General features: G+C 58.1%; 2 protein-coding genes across 5 annotated transcripts in view; both read right to left on the reverse strand.

The window, feature by feature from the left end:
• DLG3 (discs large MAGUK scaffold protein 3) overlaps positions 1–3625 on the reverse strand; it is a 77471-nt gene extending 73846 nt beyond the window's left edge. For all 4 annotated transcript variants that reach the window (XM_064669696.1, XM_064669697.1, XM_064669694.1 and 1 more), the window contains exons 1-2: positions 3532–3625; positions 1405–1536 (exon numbers count right to left, since the gene is read on the reverse strand). In XM_064669696.1, coding sequence (XP_064525766.1) covers positions 1405–1536; positions 3532–3547 — 148 coding nt within the window. In that variant the 5' untranslated portion in view covers positions 3548–3625. The remainder of the gene's footprint in view (positions 1–1404; positions 1537–3531) is intronic.
• A 359-nt stretch (positions 3626–3984) lies between these two features.
• On the reverse strand, positions 3985–15448 carry GDPD2 (glycerophosphodiester phosphodiesterase domain containing 2). Its single transcript, XM_064669711.1, has 16 exons — positions 15265–15448; positions 12540–12688; positions 11351–11454; positions 11184–11277; positions 10921–10980; positions 10482–10580; positions 10008–10101; positions 9421–9566; positions 8878–8960; positions 8192–8342; positions 7438–7653; positions 6419–6570; positions 5915–6062; positions 5597–5679; positions 5132–5160; positions 3985–4865 (listed from the first exon to the last, which is right to left on the reverse strand). The coding sequence occupies exons 2-16, from the start codon at positions 12651–12653 to the stop codon at positions 4813–4815; spliced, it is 1626 nt and encodes a 541-aa protein (XP_064525781.1). The 5' UTR covers positions 12654–12688; positions 15265–15448; the 3' UTR covers positions 3985–4812.
• Between the last annotated feature and the right edge of the window lie 2949 nt (positions 15449–18397).

Here is an 18397-nt window from a genome sequence, read left to right on the forward strand (position 1 = left end):
CGCTGGGACTGAAAGCCTCGAGGTGATGCTCCAACAGCAAGAAAGAAGAAAGGAAAGAATAAAATAGCTCAAGATACACCACTCAATTTCGTCTTCAATGGAAAAACTGAAGTACAGAGGAGCTGCTGGCAACTCACATCTCTGCAGGCACAGAAGTGGGTCTCTGGCTGCAGAGGTGTGAAGAAAAGGTGAGAGCTGCCAAGAGACAAGACAGGCGGGTGAGGGGGAGCACCAGGGTTGTGACAGCCTTGGGTCAAAATGCACTGAGAATGAGCCACACACCACATGTGCACCTCTGCACCCTGGGGACCAGGATTCCCTCTAAGAGTGCAGAGCCTTTGGGGTGCTTTCCCTTCCTTCCCACCAGGAAAACCAAGCTTCTCTCCCAGTAGACCCAAGAAAAGAGACCACCAGGGCTGCATGTGTTTCCCGAGGCCCACAGCAAATAGAATTTAAGGAGAGGAGCTGAGTGGGAGCTCCTGCCCCTCTCCACACACTGCAGCTTCTGCAAATGGTTCTCTGGGATTAACTCTGAAATTAGTGCTCTAAGTCAACCGTCACAGCCAGGATTTGGTCTGATTTAGCAGGGAATGGAGTCAAGCAGCTTCAGAGTCCAAACCCATTGAATTTTGTTTTTCTTAAAAAAACACTTTGCAAAGAAAGGGCATTTTAAAATGCCCTTATCAGCAAGATAGCCCTGTGTCTTGCACAGAGAAGCTGCAAAGTCCAGCAAGACTCTAGCTGTATTTGTCTAAATCCACATGGAGAACTTTATACAGTGTTAAAAATGACATTTTCTGGTGTCCAGCCCCAAGATGAGCCTTGCTGTTAAATCTATTTCTTGTGTGAAATGGAGCCGCTGGAACAGTGTGTTACTCACAAGTGCTTGTGCGTCTAAGTGCAAAAAAGGCCAGAATACCCCAAAGGAGCTTGGATACATGTGGATTCTCTCTTAAAGATAGAAAAATTTAATTTCTCTTCAATTTGGCAGCAGGAGTGGAAAGCAGCAGGCTGTGATGAGGCTGGGGTGGGGTGTCCTTGTATGGCAGCAGAACTGGAAACCCAGCGGTGGCTGCACTGCACAGAGGGTGCTCACAGCATGGCAGGATCCTTTAGCAGGTGCTGGATAGATCTGGGATGACCAGATGAAGAAGGCTTTACCCTTTGTCTTTAATCACCCAACTGAGGAATCGCATCACAAACACCCAGCGATCGCAGCCCTGACCCCTGGTATCTCCTGCCCAAGTCCTGGAGGGAAAAGACAGCCCAGCTCCCTGGAATTACGTGCCATGTGTTTGCACAGGATGTGCCCTGTCTGGTCAGTGCCAGGCACCTGTGCAGGATCAGGCCCCTGGGAGGCCCCGCTAACCGCAAAGCCACAGGGACTGCGAGGCAGGAGCTTACCCAGCAGAGCCTGGAAGAGTTCACTTTGGAAGATGTGCGAGACTTTTCCAATGGAGGCTTTTAGCTCCTGCTCCTCCGGGGACCGCAGGGTGCTTTGGTATCTGGTCAGAATTTCCACTGCCCGTTCAGTGTCTGCAGAGATGACACAGGAATAACAAGGCATTAACACTGAAGAATGCTAAGGGAAGGCTCAAGTGCAGGCTTGAATAATGCCTCCAGTTGCCTTCCAGCTTGGATTTTTAAGAATCAGACAGCCACAAAAGCAGTCTCCTCACTCACACCTGGATGAGCTAACCCTGCTGAGAGGCGCAGAGGGCCCATAGTGGAGAACTGGGCAGGGGCTGCAGGGGAGGTGGTTCTGCCAAAACCCCTGAAAATCAGGGGCTAAAATCAGGTCAGTTCACCTCTGAACCCTGTGGCACTGGGCAGCCTGAACACCTCTGCCACCTCCCAGGCAGAGAGAGCATTCAGGAGCTGGACACATCCTGGTTGCACAGGGCTATGAATACTACTGCAGGAGCTGCAGTCTCCCACATGGGGCCAGATGGCTGCAGCGACGCTGAGCGTAGGCCCATTCACATAGTGCAAACAGCTCAGCTCCATGAGTGGTGAAACTTGGGTTTCTACAGGGTGAAACGTAAGAATTGCTCAACGCAGCAAGCAGCTGTGGGTCAGCAGGAGACAAGTGGGAAAGGAACACGATGCCTTGGGGTCAAAGGAGATGCTGGCCAGGAGGGGAGTTGGAGACTGCCACAAAGCAATGCTTTGGTTAAAGACTGGGCTCACGTAGCTATATGAAAGCCCTGGACCTGAAATAGTGGAGCTGTGATCTCTGTGTTTGGACACCTCCATGCTTCTTTGGGCAGACAGCCAGAGCTGCCAGTGCAGCCCAAACCTCAGATGTGACCCACATCTCAGGCAGGTGGGAAGCTCCTGTGGACCTTGAGACCGTCCCAGCCCTATCAGTGGATATTTCCCTTTGTCACCCAGGCAGCCTGCAGACAAAGAGCGTCTGTGTGAGGAGGCAGAGAAACTGTCCCGCCACTGCTGGAGACTCATCTTTTAAGCCAGGAACTCATGCAGAAAGGATGACCCTGCTCATCACAGGGCTCTTGGCAGCGAATTCAGGTCATCAGACAAGGGGGCCTGTGTCTGCTAGGGTGTGTGCCACCTGGTATCCCAGCTCACCCAGACTCCCAGCTCCTCCTCGGCCGAAAGGGAAAGGGGGTCCTCCTGCCTGTGTCCCCAGCCCACAGTGACTCATCGTGGGAGGAGAACAAGGAAAGGAGTCTGGGGAAGCGTGAATAGCTCCGACTCAGAGCTGGGCTCCATGAAAAGCAGGGACTTCCCTAAGCTTTATGGGGACCCTAGCCCTGTGCTATCACTAAGAGCTTCCTTTTCTGCAAGACAGTGGCTTCAAACACTGCCCAGCATCCCATGAGCAGGATTGAGACATCTTTGCCTGGTCATTCCTGACCTTATTTGCAAAAGCTAAAGAAACAGATGAAGAACCACACCAGGACACAAAGACTGCGAACCTGGTGTGAACTTCCCACCCCAGTCCAGGCTGTGCAGAAAGAGCAGCACGCACCCTGCGCTGACTTCTGTGCTGCTGGCCACCAGCGCTGGGTGACAGCCGGCTGGAGCAGGGGAGCACTGGCTCTGGGGAAGTGCTTGTGCACCTGGCAGGGGGGTGAGACCGGAGGACCCTTCTTACAGCACCCAAGAAAGAGCACGTGTTGTCCAGGGCCCATCTCACCATGCCTCAAGGTGCATCCAAGTCCCACTTACAGAAGACCGCTCCTCGCAGGACTCACACCCCCACGCCCGCCCTCCTCCCCACAGCACCCAAGGGCTGTGCGAGCACAGCATCCCACGGCCACCCGCTCCGAGCCACGAGGACACGTCCACAGCCCGAGGAGGGCGTGAAGCGAGGGCGCCCCGTCCTCGGCTCTTAACCCCTGGCCCGCAGCGGGGAGCGAGGGCGGGAGCTGCCCGGCAGGAGCGCGGAGCACCGGACGCGGTCCCAGCGCCGGCACCGGCGGGGCGGACACTTGTTGAGCGCGGGGGGCGCGGTGCCCGGCACGGCGGGCAGGGCAGGGCAGGGCCGGTCAGTGCCCTCCTTACCTTCCCGGCGGATCATCGCTCCGCCGTGGCCGACGGCCGCTCCGCTCGGTGCCAGCCCGAGAGCGGCCGAGCCGCCGCCCGCCCCGCCCCGCCCCGCAGGGACCGGCCGGGAGCCGCCCCCCGCCCGCCGGCACCGCCTCCGGGAGCGCCCCGGCTGCGGGAGCGCCCCGCGCCCGCCGCTCTGCCCCGCCTCGGAGCCCGCCGGGCTGCGGGCGGCTCGGCCGGAGCCCCGCCCGGCTCGGCCTCCCGTCCCTGCCCGCTGCGGAGGGCCCGGCCCGCCGGCCCCGGTTCCCGGTGCGGTCACTAGGTGGCACGGAGGCGCCGCGGAACGCGCCCGCCCCGGGCCGGCACCGTCCGGGCTGCGCCTGCCCCTGCCCCGCGCCGGCAGCGCCTCCCGCAGCCGCCACCCGCGGGGAAAGGGAGGATGCAGCCGTGCCCACCGCAGCCCTGCGGGGTCTGTCTGCCGCTCCTCTGCTTTATTGACATAAATAGGTAGCAACAAGTAAAACTGACATGAAAAATTGACATGATACTCCATCCCCCCCCTCCGTCCCCTTTTCATGTTCAAGGCCCTCCTGCAACGTGTCTGATGCCGAGTCCCATCGCTCCCTCCGCAGCCTTGGAGCGGCAGCAGCAGTGTGACTGTAATCCCACCAGCCCCAGACACCCCCCACGCCTAGCCCTGCTCCTTTTCCCCCCAGAACAACAGGCATTAACTGCTGCATGGAGTGCCAGGACCCTGGCCCTGAAGCATGAAGCCAGCAGCAGCAGGGGCAGGATTTGTGTCCAGCACGGGGGTGTGAAGAGCTCAGCTCCCCCTTCATCTTGTGAAAAGCCACCCCACACCCCACTTTCTACTCCTCAAGCCAGACGAACAACACATAAACCAGGTGTCCTTCAGTGGCTGCAGAGCCACTGCAGTGACGACAGGTAGAGACTGCCCTTCCCCTGCACCAAACAGTGACCCAAAACCCCACTACTGTCCAATCTGCAAGGCAGAGGTCTCAGCTCCAACTCTGCTGGATAAGTATTCCACCCTAGGCAATCCCTGCAAAGCTTTAGTTCCTCGCTGCCAGTGGGAAACGGGAACCCAGTTCCAAGTCTTTTCAGCTGAGGGCAGCTGTGCACCATGAAAAGAGCCAGGAAGGCTACGGGAGAAGGAAGGCTCAGGAAGGAGCCTGCGAAGGAAAGGAGCCTTGAAGCTGGCCTGAGGAGCACTCCCCGCTTGGGCTGTGCAGGGCTGTGGCTGCCCCTCCCCATGGCTGACGCAGGCAAGAGGGGTCACTCTTGCATCAAGCTGTTGATCTTTGTGAGCAGCACATCCGTCTCAGACTCTGAGGAGAGAGAGAAAAAATAGTCATCGTGGGCAGCCAGCATCCCCTAGCAACAGGCGGAGTGGCCTGAAAAGCAGGTTTGAGACTTGGGGAATGTGGGATTCCCCAGTGTTGTCCCACAGGGCTGTTTGTTAAGGGCAAGGCAGGAACTCCCTGGGCTGGGATTCCCTTCCCTCCCCCAGCCATCCCAAACCACTCTGTCACGTTTGGCTGGAGAAAGCAGCCTGGCTCCGAGGGAGGGGAGCTCTCATCCCGTGCGCACTCACCCGCTGGCCGCCTTCTGTGGGAGCATTTCCTAGGAGATGGAATAGGATTGATGTTAGCATGCAAGTCTGGCCTCCTGCTTCCCTCCCCTAAGCTGCCAGCTGGAGGCTGTGGGGCCCCACAGTTCCTCGAGGGATCTGCTCTCAGTGTATGCAGCACTGGTAAAAAGGACCAGGGTCCCCCAGCCCCGGCCCACCAAACCCTGAGGTACAGAGTGAGTTAGGAAGTGTGAACTAAGGCATTCAGCAGCTTGATGCAGAGTCAGGACAGATTTTTAGCTGCAGCCTAGGGATAAAAGCTGCCTCCACATGCTGTGCTGTTTTAGCCAGACTGGAGGGGACCACCCCAGAATCTGAGTCCAGAGAGGGGTGGCAGCAGATACGACCACGTTTGGATATGTACCAACCACCCAGGCCACACTGTGACGTCCCCCAACAGACCTGCCTCGGGAAAGAGATCAAACCTACTTCAGCAAGAGGAAGGCCCAGAGGATGGTAAGGAAGGAAACGCAGTCTACAACGATCCAGATCATGAGATATGTGCTGCTGGGCTGCAAGGCAACAAGAGAACCCACTGACCACCAGCTAGGGGCAGTGTACTGGTGGCAGCCAGCCTGCTGTGCCACCAGTCCCTTCTACAGTGTCACCTGCTCCCATGCCAGTACAGCACTGAGCAGAAGACACCCTCCAGGGAAGCTGGCTGCACAGGGCTGCTGCAGAAAGGGACCCACAAGTGCCTGGGACACAGGGCTGTGGGGCAGAGTGAAGGATGGGAGGGTTACTTACAAGCAGCCAGATGGGGTGTTTCATTTCCTTCAGCACCTGGCAGGCATTGGTGGTGACAGAGCTCACCCCAGAGCACCAGAGCACCGAGAAGAGCCAGGGCTGGTTCACCACATACAAGTTGACAGAGATGTTGTCCTGGCGGTACTGCCTGCATGGGGACAGCCATGGTCAGAGGAGCAGACAGCAGGGTGCCATCACACTCCATGTACAGCCAGAGAGGACTGCACATCTGGGATATGATCCAGCATTTTCAGCCATGTGGAGTGACTGTCTGGAGATCCAGATCCAGGGCAGATTTGCTGGCAAGGCAGAGGACTGCAGCCAGCTCCATCCCCTGCACCAGCCCAGCCTTGATAAGGCACACTTGTCCACAAAGCACTCACCCAGCCCTTCCCAGCAGCACACCAGCACTCAGCCTCAGCTGGCCCTCACCTCTGCTGTGACAGAGCTGGGACAGTGCCCAGACCCCCACAGCTCCCAGGCACTTGGGCAAAGGGTTCTCACCTGATCTCCTCAGAGCTCATGTCCTGGTAGGGCAGGTTGACATGCAGTAGTGGCTCCTTCTCATTCTGGAGTCTCTTCCGGCCATAGACTTGCTGAACACCTGGGGCTTGCTGTTTGACCTGTTCCCTGAACCCGTCTGGAAGCCAGAGGACCTAGGCAAGAGCCAGAGGGCACATGCAGAGGAAAGGTGCTCCAGGGAGTTTGCTCTCTTCCAATATTTCCTTCCAGGGTCAGGCACACATGGCCTGCTTAGACAGCTGCTCCCTGACCCCAACTCCATGCTCAGCTCCTCCCTGAGGATCTCAGCCAGGACAGCCTCCTATGAGCTTGTCCCAGCCAAGAAGTAAGCACAACAGACCCCACTGAGGTGAGAAAGCAGTTCCAGCCTAAGAAAGCTGCAGCAGTTATGTTCTTTCTGGGTCCTTGAAGGGATCAAGCAGTGCATCCCTTTTGGCCCCAACACTGCATCAAGAATGCACCTTGGATCAGCACTATAGTAGAAGTCTTTGCTATGTCCCCTCCTGCCCTAAATACCCAAAAAGCCAAGGAAGGGATGCAATTTGAGTGCTAATTCATCCCCTAAGGGCAGCATATATTCTGTGCTGCAGAGGTTGGATGAAACATAAAGGGAACATAGGAGGTTGCAGCAGAAGTCCAAGAGCTGCAGGGAGAGGTGTGGTGCACTGGGGGGAGGTGGAAGCCTCAGCATTGTACTCCTCTCATGCTGGCAGTGATGGTCCCCTCCCTAGACTGAGTCACTGTTTACACACCAAGGTGGCCAGTGCTGAGAAACAAAAGTATTTGGAGGGGTCAGAAGCTATAGGCATTAAACCCCAATTACTGGCAACTTCTCCCAGCTAGAGAACCCCACATCTGGACAGGGTTGCCCAGCAGATATCATCTATGGGGATGTGGTGTATGGGGTGTCAGGGATGCTCAGTGAGGCTGGCAGGGCACCTCCCACCACGGCAGGGGTGTGACAGCAGGGCCTGGCAGCAGTGGGGCGGTGACCAGCTCACCTGCTGCAGCGGGATGCCTGACTGTAAGATCACTGCCAGGGTGGCATTGACAAAGCTCTGGTATTCACTGTGGTTCTCAGGCCGGAGGTCGAACATGATGGAGATATTGCTCTGCTTGGCTGCCTCGAGGGCCTGTCCCAGGGAGGGGATCCTCTGCTGAGTTGCCTGGTGGCGATCACCAGCAGAAAGACTCTGCACGGTGGGAAACGGCCTCCGCTGCAAGGGTGAGAGAGGGTTAGTCAGCATAGGCAGGGCCCCTGTAAGCTTCCACCTCCCAGACTGGTGCCCATCTATGGCTCTCAGTTTCCTACAATGGCCTCTCCACAGTGCAGGCAGGAACAGGGATCCTTCCTATACACACCCATGTGGTACCTCTACCCTTCTCCCCTCTAACAGCACAGTTCAAGCAGCCCCAGCACCTGTGGGCATTCAAAGTAGCTCAGCAGTAGTTAGTCACCTTTTGGGAAGAGCCTTGCCACAGCTACCTTCAAGCCCAGGCAGGCTGTGCAGCTCAGAGCAAACACAAGACATCTCCCCTCAAACCAGCCTCCTCTGTGACTCAGTTCAGAAGTCAGAACAAACCCCAGCTTGGGGCATAACCGCACCCAAGGGATTTGTGCAGGCTTCTGCACCCTGTCCAGGTGTCTGCCAGGACCAGTGCTCCAGAGGGAAGGTTCTAGAGCCCCAGGGCAGGGCTAATGCTTTGCCCACAAATGCACCCATCCCTGACCAGCCACCCTTAGGGCATCCTGACCTCCAGAAACCAGCTGCCAGCATCCAACTGCTGGAGGTCCGTCCAGTTGAAGGCAGTGCTGTTCAGGGCAGCCCTCTCAGGGAACACAGCTTGCACATTGGTGGTCCTGGTGAGTTCCTCATCATGCATGAGGAATGGGACCCCATCAGCACTGGCAAAGGAGCAGAGAGGGAAGCTGTTTTTTTATTGTAAGCTGTTTGTCTCCTATCCCTGCCCTTGCATTTCTGCCCCATCCCAGCCACCTGCTAGGGTAGCCCCCAGCATTATTCTTCTTGTCCTTTACACAAAAATATGAGTGCCCAGAAAGTACAGAGCACCTAGAGACCAAGCCAGGAACCAAGTAGTTCCCTGCTCTCTGCAACAGCTGTCTCCATAGCAGGATTACATGAGATGAACTAGAGCCAGGCTCTGTTTTCCAAGCAGTACTCCTCGTGTGATGGAGCCTCCCTCCCTGGAAGGCAATCTGTCTGCATCAGGAGGACAGAAACCCAGTACCTCTCCCATATCATTGGGACACCAAGTTGGAGCCAGTCCCATACTGAGGGAGTGGGAGCGGCAGAACCCTTTGAACAGGGCTCCCTCCAAATGCAGGCTGTATCAGTCCTCCAGGTGTGCACCAGAATGCCTCAGGTGGGCATATCCATCCCAGGATACACAGACCCCTTCCTCCCTCTGAGCCCCTTTACCTCACCATGACGTCTGTCTCAAAGACTTGCACATCACAGTCCACTGCCTTGTGCAGTGACATGAGGGTGTTCTCGGGGGCCAGCTGGAAAGAGGAACAGTGTTAATGCAGAGGGCATGGGCAGGACGGGGCAGGAGGCAGGCACTCACCCTGCCTGGCTGCATCCAGCAATTTGGCTGGGCTCTAGGGCAACCACAATGAGACTGGGGTGATCCTGGCACAGTGGGGGATGGAAAAGGAGTGGGGACAGACAGCCGGAGCCTGCCTCGTCTCTGCTTCCCAGCCCACACTACACAGTCAGGCTTTCTGCTGTGAGTCACATCTCCTGCTCCAGTAGTGCTCAGGAAGCAACCCCCCTCCTCACCCTGAGCTCACCCATCCTCCAAGCCTGAGCTGCCCTGGCTGCTGTGGGGACCCTGCTCTGCTGGGCTGGCCAGAGCTCATCCAGGTCTGTGACAGCAAGGATCTGGTGCCCCACGGCCAGGCTTTCACTGTCCCATCCACCCTGACCACTGCCAGGGTGCTGGTGGTGCTGGTCACTCACCATGGGTGCTCCTCGATGGCCAACCAGGGCTGGCTTGGGGGGCAGCTGGTTCTCCTCCATGAGACAAGGGGAGGTGATTCCCAGAGGAGCCAGATACAGTGCAATCATCACTGTGCAGTACACAAGCAGCAGAAACACCTTGAGACCTGCAGGCAGAGGCAGAAGATAGAGAGAAGAGTGAGGTACAGAGGAAGTATTTTGCAGGCCATTAGGAATAATCCAAGGCTGCTTCACCTGGCATTAACCTGTGGTTGCCCTAGGTCCAGCACCGTATCCCCAGCCTCAGGGATAAACTGCAGGTTTATTCTTGGCCCACTACATGTCCTTTTATCCCAACCCAGCACTTCTGGGTCTGCCACCTGCAGCCCTCCTCCAGCTGCCAAGCAGTGAGGGCTGAAGCTGCACCAAGGGCTGGGCATGAGAAGAAGTGACCAACAACAGCTATTACTACTAGACTGAGAACTGGAGGCCTGATCCCACTGCACCGAACCTCTGTGAGCACCACTCTGCCAACAGTGCTGCTCAGTTGGGTGTTAGGAAGCAGGGCACCAGCTGAGGGGGAATGTGCAGACCCTGGAGGGGGTTACCTGTGTTGCGGGTGCGGTACACAAAGCTGGCCAGGGGCCAGGCAAGGAGCGTCATTCCCCCCACGACTCCAATGTGCAGGAAGGGACCCGTTGCCTGGGGAGACAAAGGGAGAGTGTCAGCCAGGACCAGACCAGCCCCTCTCCCCAAAATACACATGCTCCAAGGCCAGGGATCTGCCACTGCAGCCAGTACTGCTGGAAGTGCGAGGGATGGAAGGACAGGCTCCTGGATGGACTGCATAGACCCCCTGCTCTGGTCCAGCCACCATTCATCATCCTGGTGGCAGCTGCTCCAGGCAGGACTGCAAGAGCAGGAGGAGCACCTTGCCTGGCCAGGCAGTAGAACTCAAGGGCAGAAAGTTAACCCCCATGGCACAGAGCCATGCTGGGATGTTCAGTAACCACCCTTCAGCTCGTCCCCTAAGGCCAGGCACTTGGTACAGTGGGGGAGTCTCTGGTATCGAGGTGACTCACCTGCAGGGAGATACGTGCACTTCTCCACTCCTCTGCCCACTTTATTCCCAGCCCTGTGAAGGCTGCAGCCACCACCAGGGCAGTTAGGATCAGCAGGATCTGTGGGGCAGTGCACAGGGCAGTTAGGAGAGTACAAGCATCCTGCAGGGCAGGCAGAGCCCTCCTCATCCCTTCTTCATGAGCCCCAAGTCCTGAGACCCCACTTCCCCCATCTGGGTTTGCAACTGAGCTCTGTACTCCATGCTTTGAGCAGCGGGAATATTCCCATCCCAGAGACATGTGGCTGAGGAACTAACAGCTGCAGCCCAGCTCAGCAGGGACATACAGCCACTCAGTGGGGTCACAGCAGCCATACCACAGCCTCAGCAGGCTGGTCACAGCTTCTGAGGTGCAAGGGCAGTCAGGGTAGGCACATCTCCCTGCTCCCCCAGTCTCTCACCTTGTGCAGCCAGTGTAGCTTCAAGGGCTGGCCGCAGAGCTGCAAGCACAAAGCAAGGACCTGCGAGAACAAGAGCTGTCAGATCTGGGTTGTACCCCACACCTCAGCCCTCTAAGGGCACAGGACTCAGCCTGGCTGTGCTCGGGCTGACCCAGCTCCAGATGCTGTGGGCTCCTCTGGGCCCCACACAGGGCACGGCATCCAGCCTGTGCTCAGCACACATCCACACCCCCACCAGCGCAGGTGAGACCAGCAGGGCTCACCAGCAGCACAGACGAGTAGGTGATCAGCACAGCCGTAGCTATGAGCAGGACCAGGGACCAGTCGAGCCACAACTTCCTCTGCTTGAAGATGAACCTGCCAGGAAAGGGGATGGTCAGAGCGGCAGGGGTGACATGGGGAACAAGGCTGGATGTGGGGTCCTACTCACTCGTTGAAGTTGTGGAAATCATTGAGGATGATGATAGCGAAGTAGAGCCACACCAGTGTGAAGAGGAAGACGCAGAAGAGGAAAAGGAACCAGCTGCAGTCACACTGAAAGCCGGAGATGACAGCTATACACACACCTGCAGGGCACCTGGCCCTGGTCAGGCTGCTGAGACCCCTGGGGAGCACCCAGCCAGCAGCAGGGAGCACAGGGGGTCACAGCAGGCACTGGCCCAGGGAGCCAGGCACTGAGCTGCCCCATGGACAGGGATCACAGTTACCCAGGAGAGCTCTTTTGGCTGGACCCATGCTAAAGGAATATGGACCAGCATCTCCTACAACAAGCTAAAAAGCTGCCTATGCCATGGTGAGGAGGATGGCTCCTGCAGCAAGACTGCCTCCTCTCCCATGCAGCATTCCCTGAGAGCAGACTGGGACTTTGGATATGGGAAGGGGCAGGGATTCCCTTCTAGCTGGGTGATCTGTGGGCTGGGCAGGGAGGGGTGCAGTGCCTTAGAGCTGCCGTTGCAGTGGGGAACTTGCAGACTGCTCCTGCCAGCCCACCTGAAGCCAGATCCAGCTACGTGGTCTCCAGCCCCTAGCCCCATGTGTGCAGGGAAGTGAGGGGTGCCACAGGTGCTGAGAGGGACACCTAACAGCCCAGACTTGTTTGTACATTCCAGGCAAGACGGGACAAGCAGCAGCACAGCCACTCCCATGGGAGTCGGAGACCTCAGAGAATCCCAGGGCCTCACCACTCCCAGGTTACAAATTGGCGAGGACACCCTCCTGGTGAGGCCCACACCCAGCCCAGGAACTGTGTCTCCCACGTGCCTGGCCAGGTGCCCCAGGACCTGCTGCCATGCTCAGCCCTAGGGCTCTGCTCTGCTCCAGGCACGTGTGAGCCCTGCCACAGGTGCACACTCGTGCTGCTCCGCCCTTCTTGTCACCCAGTGGGAACAGACAGCTCACCCTCTTGCCTTCTCACTGCTCCAGGCTAGGGCAGTCCCTGGACAGAGAGGGTGCTAGGCAGCACCCCAGCTCTCTCAGGCTCAGCCCTGGGAAGCAGGAGCAGTGGCAAGAGGTCAGCAGGTCAGTGTCTGGGCTGAGCATCCCAACCAGAGCTCTTGCACACCCCGGCCACTGCTCTGAGCCTCCCACATAGGGGCTGGCTAATCCCAGCTCAGCATCACCTTGGTGGTTCTCAGGCCCTTCCTCTTCTCCTTCTTGGCAGTGATGCACTGGCAGCTGTAGGGGCAGAGCAGGCAGGTGGCACAGGCAGCACAGCAGGCAGGGGGGTCTGCCATAGCATCAGACTGTCCCACACCAGAGGTCAGGTGTCCTGTGGGGGATACACACAAGGTGTTGGCACTGACCTCCCAACACACACCCCCATGAGCATGGGGCACTGAAGCCTTCTGGGTCCAGGTACCCTGGCAAGTGGTCCAGAGCCCTGGGACATAGTAGGGCTGCTGGCTGTGTTCCCAGGAAAGGCATGGTGCCATGGAAAGAAGAAGCACAGGGTGCAGCCCAACCAGTTCAGCAGGCTGCTCTGGGACCCTTCACTCAACAAGTTGAAGCAAGCCTGGAGCTGGCAGGGAGCAGAGCCTGCTCCCCAGCCCAGGGTTCAGAACTCCTCCTGGGAGCCAGGATCACTGTGCAGGCTCCAGGGGCAGGCAGCCTTGCCAGCTGGACAGAACTTTGCACCCAGGCCCCCCAGATGCAAGGACTGCACATGGGCTGCACACAGCCTGGGGCTTCTGCTGTGGAGCTGGGGGTACGTGCAACAGCCTGGAAGTTCCTGTTCTGCTCCTTAAGCCCAGGTCCTTGCTGATGCAGCACCCTCTTGGCAGCCCTCTAGCTCAGCTCGCGCAGCAAGGAGACCCCAGCGGGGCTGGAGGAGCTGCAGCTGAGCAGGCACCAGTTGGTTGTTGGTCCAAGCACTATGGGGGATGATGTGGGTGAGCATCAGTTATGGGGGGAACCCATTTCTACAGTCACAGAGACCCAGAATGAGTGTGGGGCCACTACTGAGTCCTCCAAGCACTGGGAAGGGGAGAGGGCCAGGATGCTTTGCTGTGATCCCCAGATCCTGGTGCCTAGCCCCAAACGAGGTCTCCCTGTATCCACCCTGAGAAACCCCATGTCTACTATTGCTTGCCCTGCTGTGGAGCTGCTCCTCCTCCTCATCTCAACCTCCCCAACAGGCCAGGCACCCTATACAACACTATCACTCTGTGGATTAAACCAGACTCTCATTTCACTGTGACTACTGAGCCAGGCATGACAGCCAGCTGACCACATCCTCCCAAGACACATCCTCTCCAACGGTGGGGGCAATGCTGTGCCTAGTACAGCCATGTCCCATTCCAGTCTGGGCTGTGGAGAGAGGGAGCAGAGCTAGCCCAGGTCCTCCCAGGCCCAGCCAGCCAGACCAGAGTGGCTCTGCCATGCCCTGGTCTCTCCCTCTAACAGGGCAGCACCCCAGACTGTGCATCTCCAGGGCTGGGGCGCAGAGTCTTCCTCAGGACCCATCCAGACCAGTGGCTGCTGGGGCACACACAGGCAGGTACCAACCTGAAAGCAGGATCCCCAACCTGCCCAGTCAGCTTCTGCAGGCGGGGGGAGGTCAGGGGGCTGCCATTAGCAGATCCAGCCAGTCAAAGCACAGAGGATGCGGAGCAGCACAGCAGTGCCCCACATTTGCTGCCCCTCTACCTTCTAGGGACCAGATCAGCAGCTGTGACCTGCTCAGTGATGGCACTGAAGGAGCCAACCTTAACACAACTGCAGGAAGCCTTCAGACGAGGTATTTCCCTTCTTGATGCCCAGGGGCTCTGGCTGAAGGCTCATACCCCTGCTGTCACAAGAAGCCACTTCCATCAGGGAGCAGTGGGCTCAGCCAGCCTCTGCTGGGACTCACCCTGTCCCCTGTCACGGGTCACACAGGCAAAGTACCAGTGCCAGCAGCTGCTGCCTGGCTCCCACGCAGGGTACAAAGTACAGTAGGAGTGGTTGTGAGCACCAGCTGTATTTCAGTGCTCAGCTGCTCCAAGGGGACTGTCACTGCCAGGACTGGAGCCTGGCAGAGCAGTGGCACAGGACTGGCCACAAATCCACCCCAATGGTGCTGTTTGGAGGGAAAATGCCACCCTGTTCCACAGCTCAAAGTGGGACTGCAGCAGTGGCATCAGTAGTTACGCTGCGATAGCCCCGTACAGAGCACAGGTCCCAGACAGAGCTGGGCTAGGCACTCAGCAGACCCTGCTCAGCTTCTGCTCCCGCTCCTACGGGAGAGAAGCAGATTGGGAGCTAGGGTCCAGTGCTGGAAGGATCTCTCCTTTAGCTCCTACCAAACAACACCCACAGCACACCCACAGCCTGTGGGAAGCACAAGGGATTTGAAGGGGTGACAAACTCATTGCTACAGTCAGCGACATGGCAGCATGTGCCTGCAGCCCTGCAAGGACCTCAGTGCCCCAGGGATGCTGACACGGGACAACCAGGTGGCCATGTGCAGGGCACGATCCCCTTGCCCTGGTGCAGCCGAGCCAGCCCAGGCTGTGTGCCACCAGGCAGGGCAGCAGGAGCTGATGCCTAGCCTCGCTGTTCCCTTTCCTCACAGGAGGGAAGGCAGAACATGGGCTCAGCATGAAGAACAGGATGACCCCAAAACAGCAAGAGCAGCAGAGCCTGGCCCAGAGCCCCCACTCCCAGCCTCATGCCCGGGCAGTCAGACCCGGGCTCCCCCTTCCCGCTCTCCAATGTGGGACAAGCACGGGCAGCCCCTTTCCTTCCCCCGCTCAGATTCACGCAGGGGCAGGACGATCACCCCACGTGGCGCTCTGCCAGCTCTCCCGCAGCAGTGCGGGACAGCATCATCCCCACGGCCGGGGCTGCCACCCCGGGGCGAAATACCTGCTCCCCGCCGACGTCGGGCTCCCACCGCTGGGCCTCCGGCGGGCCAGGTGAGCGCGGGGCTGGGCTCTGCCGGGGCCCATGCGTGGCAGCGCCCCGCTCCCGCTGAGCTCACACCCTCCTGGGTGTGCCCGTGGCCCGGCGGGGCGGCCGCGGCAGGTCCGCACAGGCCGGCAGAGGCGGGCAGACTGCGAGCGGAGCCGAGCGGGGGGCCGGGCTGGGGTCAGGGCGGGCCCCGCCGGCCCAGAGGAGAGAGGGGGAAGGGGCCCGGGGGGCGTCACGCGTCGTAGCACAGAGGAGTTTGCAGGCAGCCCACGTCCAGGCAGGCGGAGGCTCCGGGGAGAGCTCCCGGGAGATGCAGATGGAGGCAGAGCTTCGTGCATCGCCGCGCTTTCGAGCGAGGGGCTGTGGGAGCTCCTCTGTCAAAGGGGGACTTTTCCCTTCCTTGCAGAGGAAGCCGGGGACAGACGCATCCCGGGCCACCACAGTTGACATTCAACAGGGCATGCTTTGAAGACAGAATTAAAAGTGGTTTCTTAAGCCAAGAGAAACGCTTCAGAACCAACGCATCCAAACTTTGCTAAAGCAGCGGACTGACAGGAGGCTCCAAATCGAACCTGATGCCACCTGCAGACGGATGGGCTGGTGCCTTCCATCTCCCCACTCCCTCCCTGTGGCACAGCACAGCTGTGTGCCCCCCACCCTCCGCTCCAGGTCGCGGCAGACGCACAGCCCCTGGTGAGCCAGGGTGGACGACAGGCACTCAGACCTTTCTGTATCAGTGACTTGATCTATCCTTGCCTGGGATCTCAGGGGACCCCTATGATTTGCCACTTGCAAAGCAGCTGAGAAAGGTAATTTACAAGGAGGTGATGGCATCCTGCAGTGACACAGAAACTGCCAATTTGGGCAGAAGCCTCAGCGCTCAGCCCCCAGCTGATCCTGTTCCACACTACTATTAACAGCTTTGGCACAGCTGATTGAACAGCTCTAGGAAATGTGCTGATTAAGGTCTTACCAGTGGAGGTCTGGAGCACTGCAGGAGGAGTTGTGCTGTAACACCCATTGCTCTGCACCCAAAGGAGTAAGCTGAAAGCATTGCAATTGCCAGGAACGCCCCTCAGACAAGCAAGCAGCCCTGACCCCAGAGTTGGTGAGCTGTGAGCAGGTAGCACTGAGGTTCACGTCCTGCATCCACGTGCTGTGCCAGCTCTGACACGGACTAGCTACACAGCAGAGCAAACCTGTGGGCATGAGTCTTCCCAGTGGACCTGTGCTCCGGGATGCAGAGAGGCCATTTCATGGGATTGAAGATCCACTGTCAGGGATTGGGTTGCAGGTTATAAAGGAGATGAAGAAGTGAGCACTGGGGGGGGGTGGGGGGTGATGAAGGACCACTTAAACCAAGAAACAGCTTAGGAGGCGGGGAAGGGAAACCCAGGCATGAATAAAGAGACCACGGGGATACTGGAGAAGGGGAGGTTGCAGCAGAGCTCCAAAAAGCTATGGATTTTAGGGGTGCGAGGCAAAGCTGACGGGGGAGGCACCGCTCAGCCACGCGCACGTGGAGCAGCGGGACTGGCGGGGATCTCCCCGGGTACTGGTCACCGTCTGACCGCGCCGGGCAGGAGCCCCCTTCCCTCTCTGTTACAGCCGGGCGCTGCGGGGGGAGCCCCATCGCCGGGGGCTGCAGCTCCCGCAGCGCCCACCTCTGCCCACCAGGGTGGGGCAGCGCCGGGGCTGCGGGCTCAGGGCCGGGCGGTGCGGTCCGGCAGGGGTTGAACAGAGAAAGGGAGCGGCAGCAGGGCCGCTATTCCGTGTTTTACCCCCGGACCGTGAGGGCAGGAGGCAGCGCTGTGGAGCAGCGGCGGGAGCTGCGCTGGGAACGGGAACGGGCACGGCGGGAGAGGGCGCGGCAGTGCCGGGGCGGGGCCGCCAGGGGGCGCCCTCGGGCCGCGCTGCCGCCGCTCCCGCGGGAGCGCCCGAGGTCAGAGCCGAGCTCAGGGTGAGACTGGAGGATGGAGTCGGGTTTGGGGGTGAGACTGGAGGTCAGAGCCGAGCTCAGGGTGAGACTGGAGGATGGAGTCGGGTTTGGGGGTGAGACTGGAGGTCAGAGCCGAGCTCAGGGTGAGACTGGAGGATGGAGTCGGGTTTGGGGGTGAGACTGGAGGATGGAGTCGGGTTTAGAGGTGAGACTGAGGATGGAGTCGGGTTTAGGGGTGAGACTAAAGGATGGAGTTGAGTTTAGGGGTGAGACTAAAGGTCAGAGCCGAGCTTAAGGGCAAGACTGAAGGATGGAGCCAAGCTTAGGGGTGAGACTCAAGGACAGAGCCAAGCATAGGCAGGCGACACCCGGCCCATCATACTGCCATAAACAGGGACATCCCAGGCATGCACTGCCCTGCCCACTCAGTCGCTTATCTGATCTCCGGAGCCAAGTCGCAGGTGAGCAGTTAAAGCTGGCAACCAGAGCACATCATTAAGCTGGCTTGGCTCTACCACAAAGTCAGGAGCGCCAGAGTTAGTGAGGAAGAAAACAAAATAGAGTTCCTGTTAGCACAGTTGAGTGAGCTCATGCAGTTGAACGAGCTCATGCGCAACATCAAGTGTTGCGTTGCTCTAAGTGTGGTTTGTGTCCTGCCTTCACTTGTGAAGTCTCATCTCTGAGTGTTCTTTCAAATTATAGTAAAGCTATAAAAACAAACACGGAGAGGAATGGTCTGAGTGAGCAGGCAGTGTTATGTTGGTGTATTACAGTTCAGCTGAAGTTATCTCCCTAGACTTGTAACTTGGGGAATCGAGAAGGTATTTTGAACACGTGGAAGTGACTTAATGGCTTTGTGTTAGGTTTTTGTTGGTCAGCTGAACTGACATCACAAACTAGTCTCTTCAGAAAAAAAATGTAAGCCATTGTTTCAGTTACTTCTGTTTTTCACTATACTTCATGTAATCTACAAGAAATACTGCTTTTAAGTTTGGCTGTTTTAGGCAATGTTTTCCCTTCATATCGTCTCCCATAGGGCTCAAGACCAGGAAAAATAGAAGGCAATACAGGTTTCTGTAAACATTATTTCACACTCTTTTGGTTTGTAATAGACAACAAAAATTCAGAGTCTCACCATTTCTCTGCTGT

This window comes from Pseudopipra pipra, chromosome 13, assembly GCF_036250125.1.
Source record: "Pseudopipra pipra isolate bDixPip1 chromosome 13, bDixPip1.hap1, whole genome shotgun sequence".
NCBI lineage: Eukaryota > Metazoa > Chordata > Aves > Passeriformes > Pipridae > Pseudopipra > Pseudopipra pipra.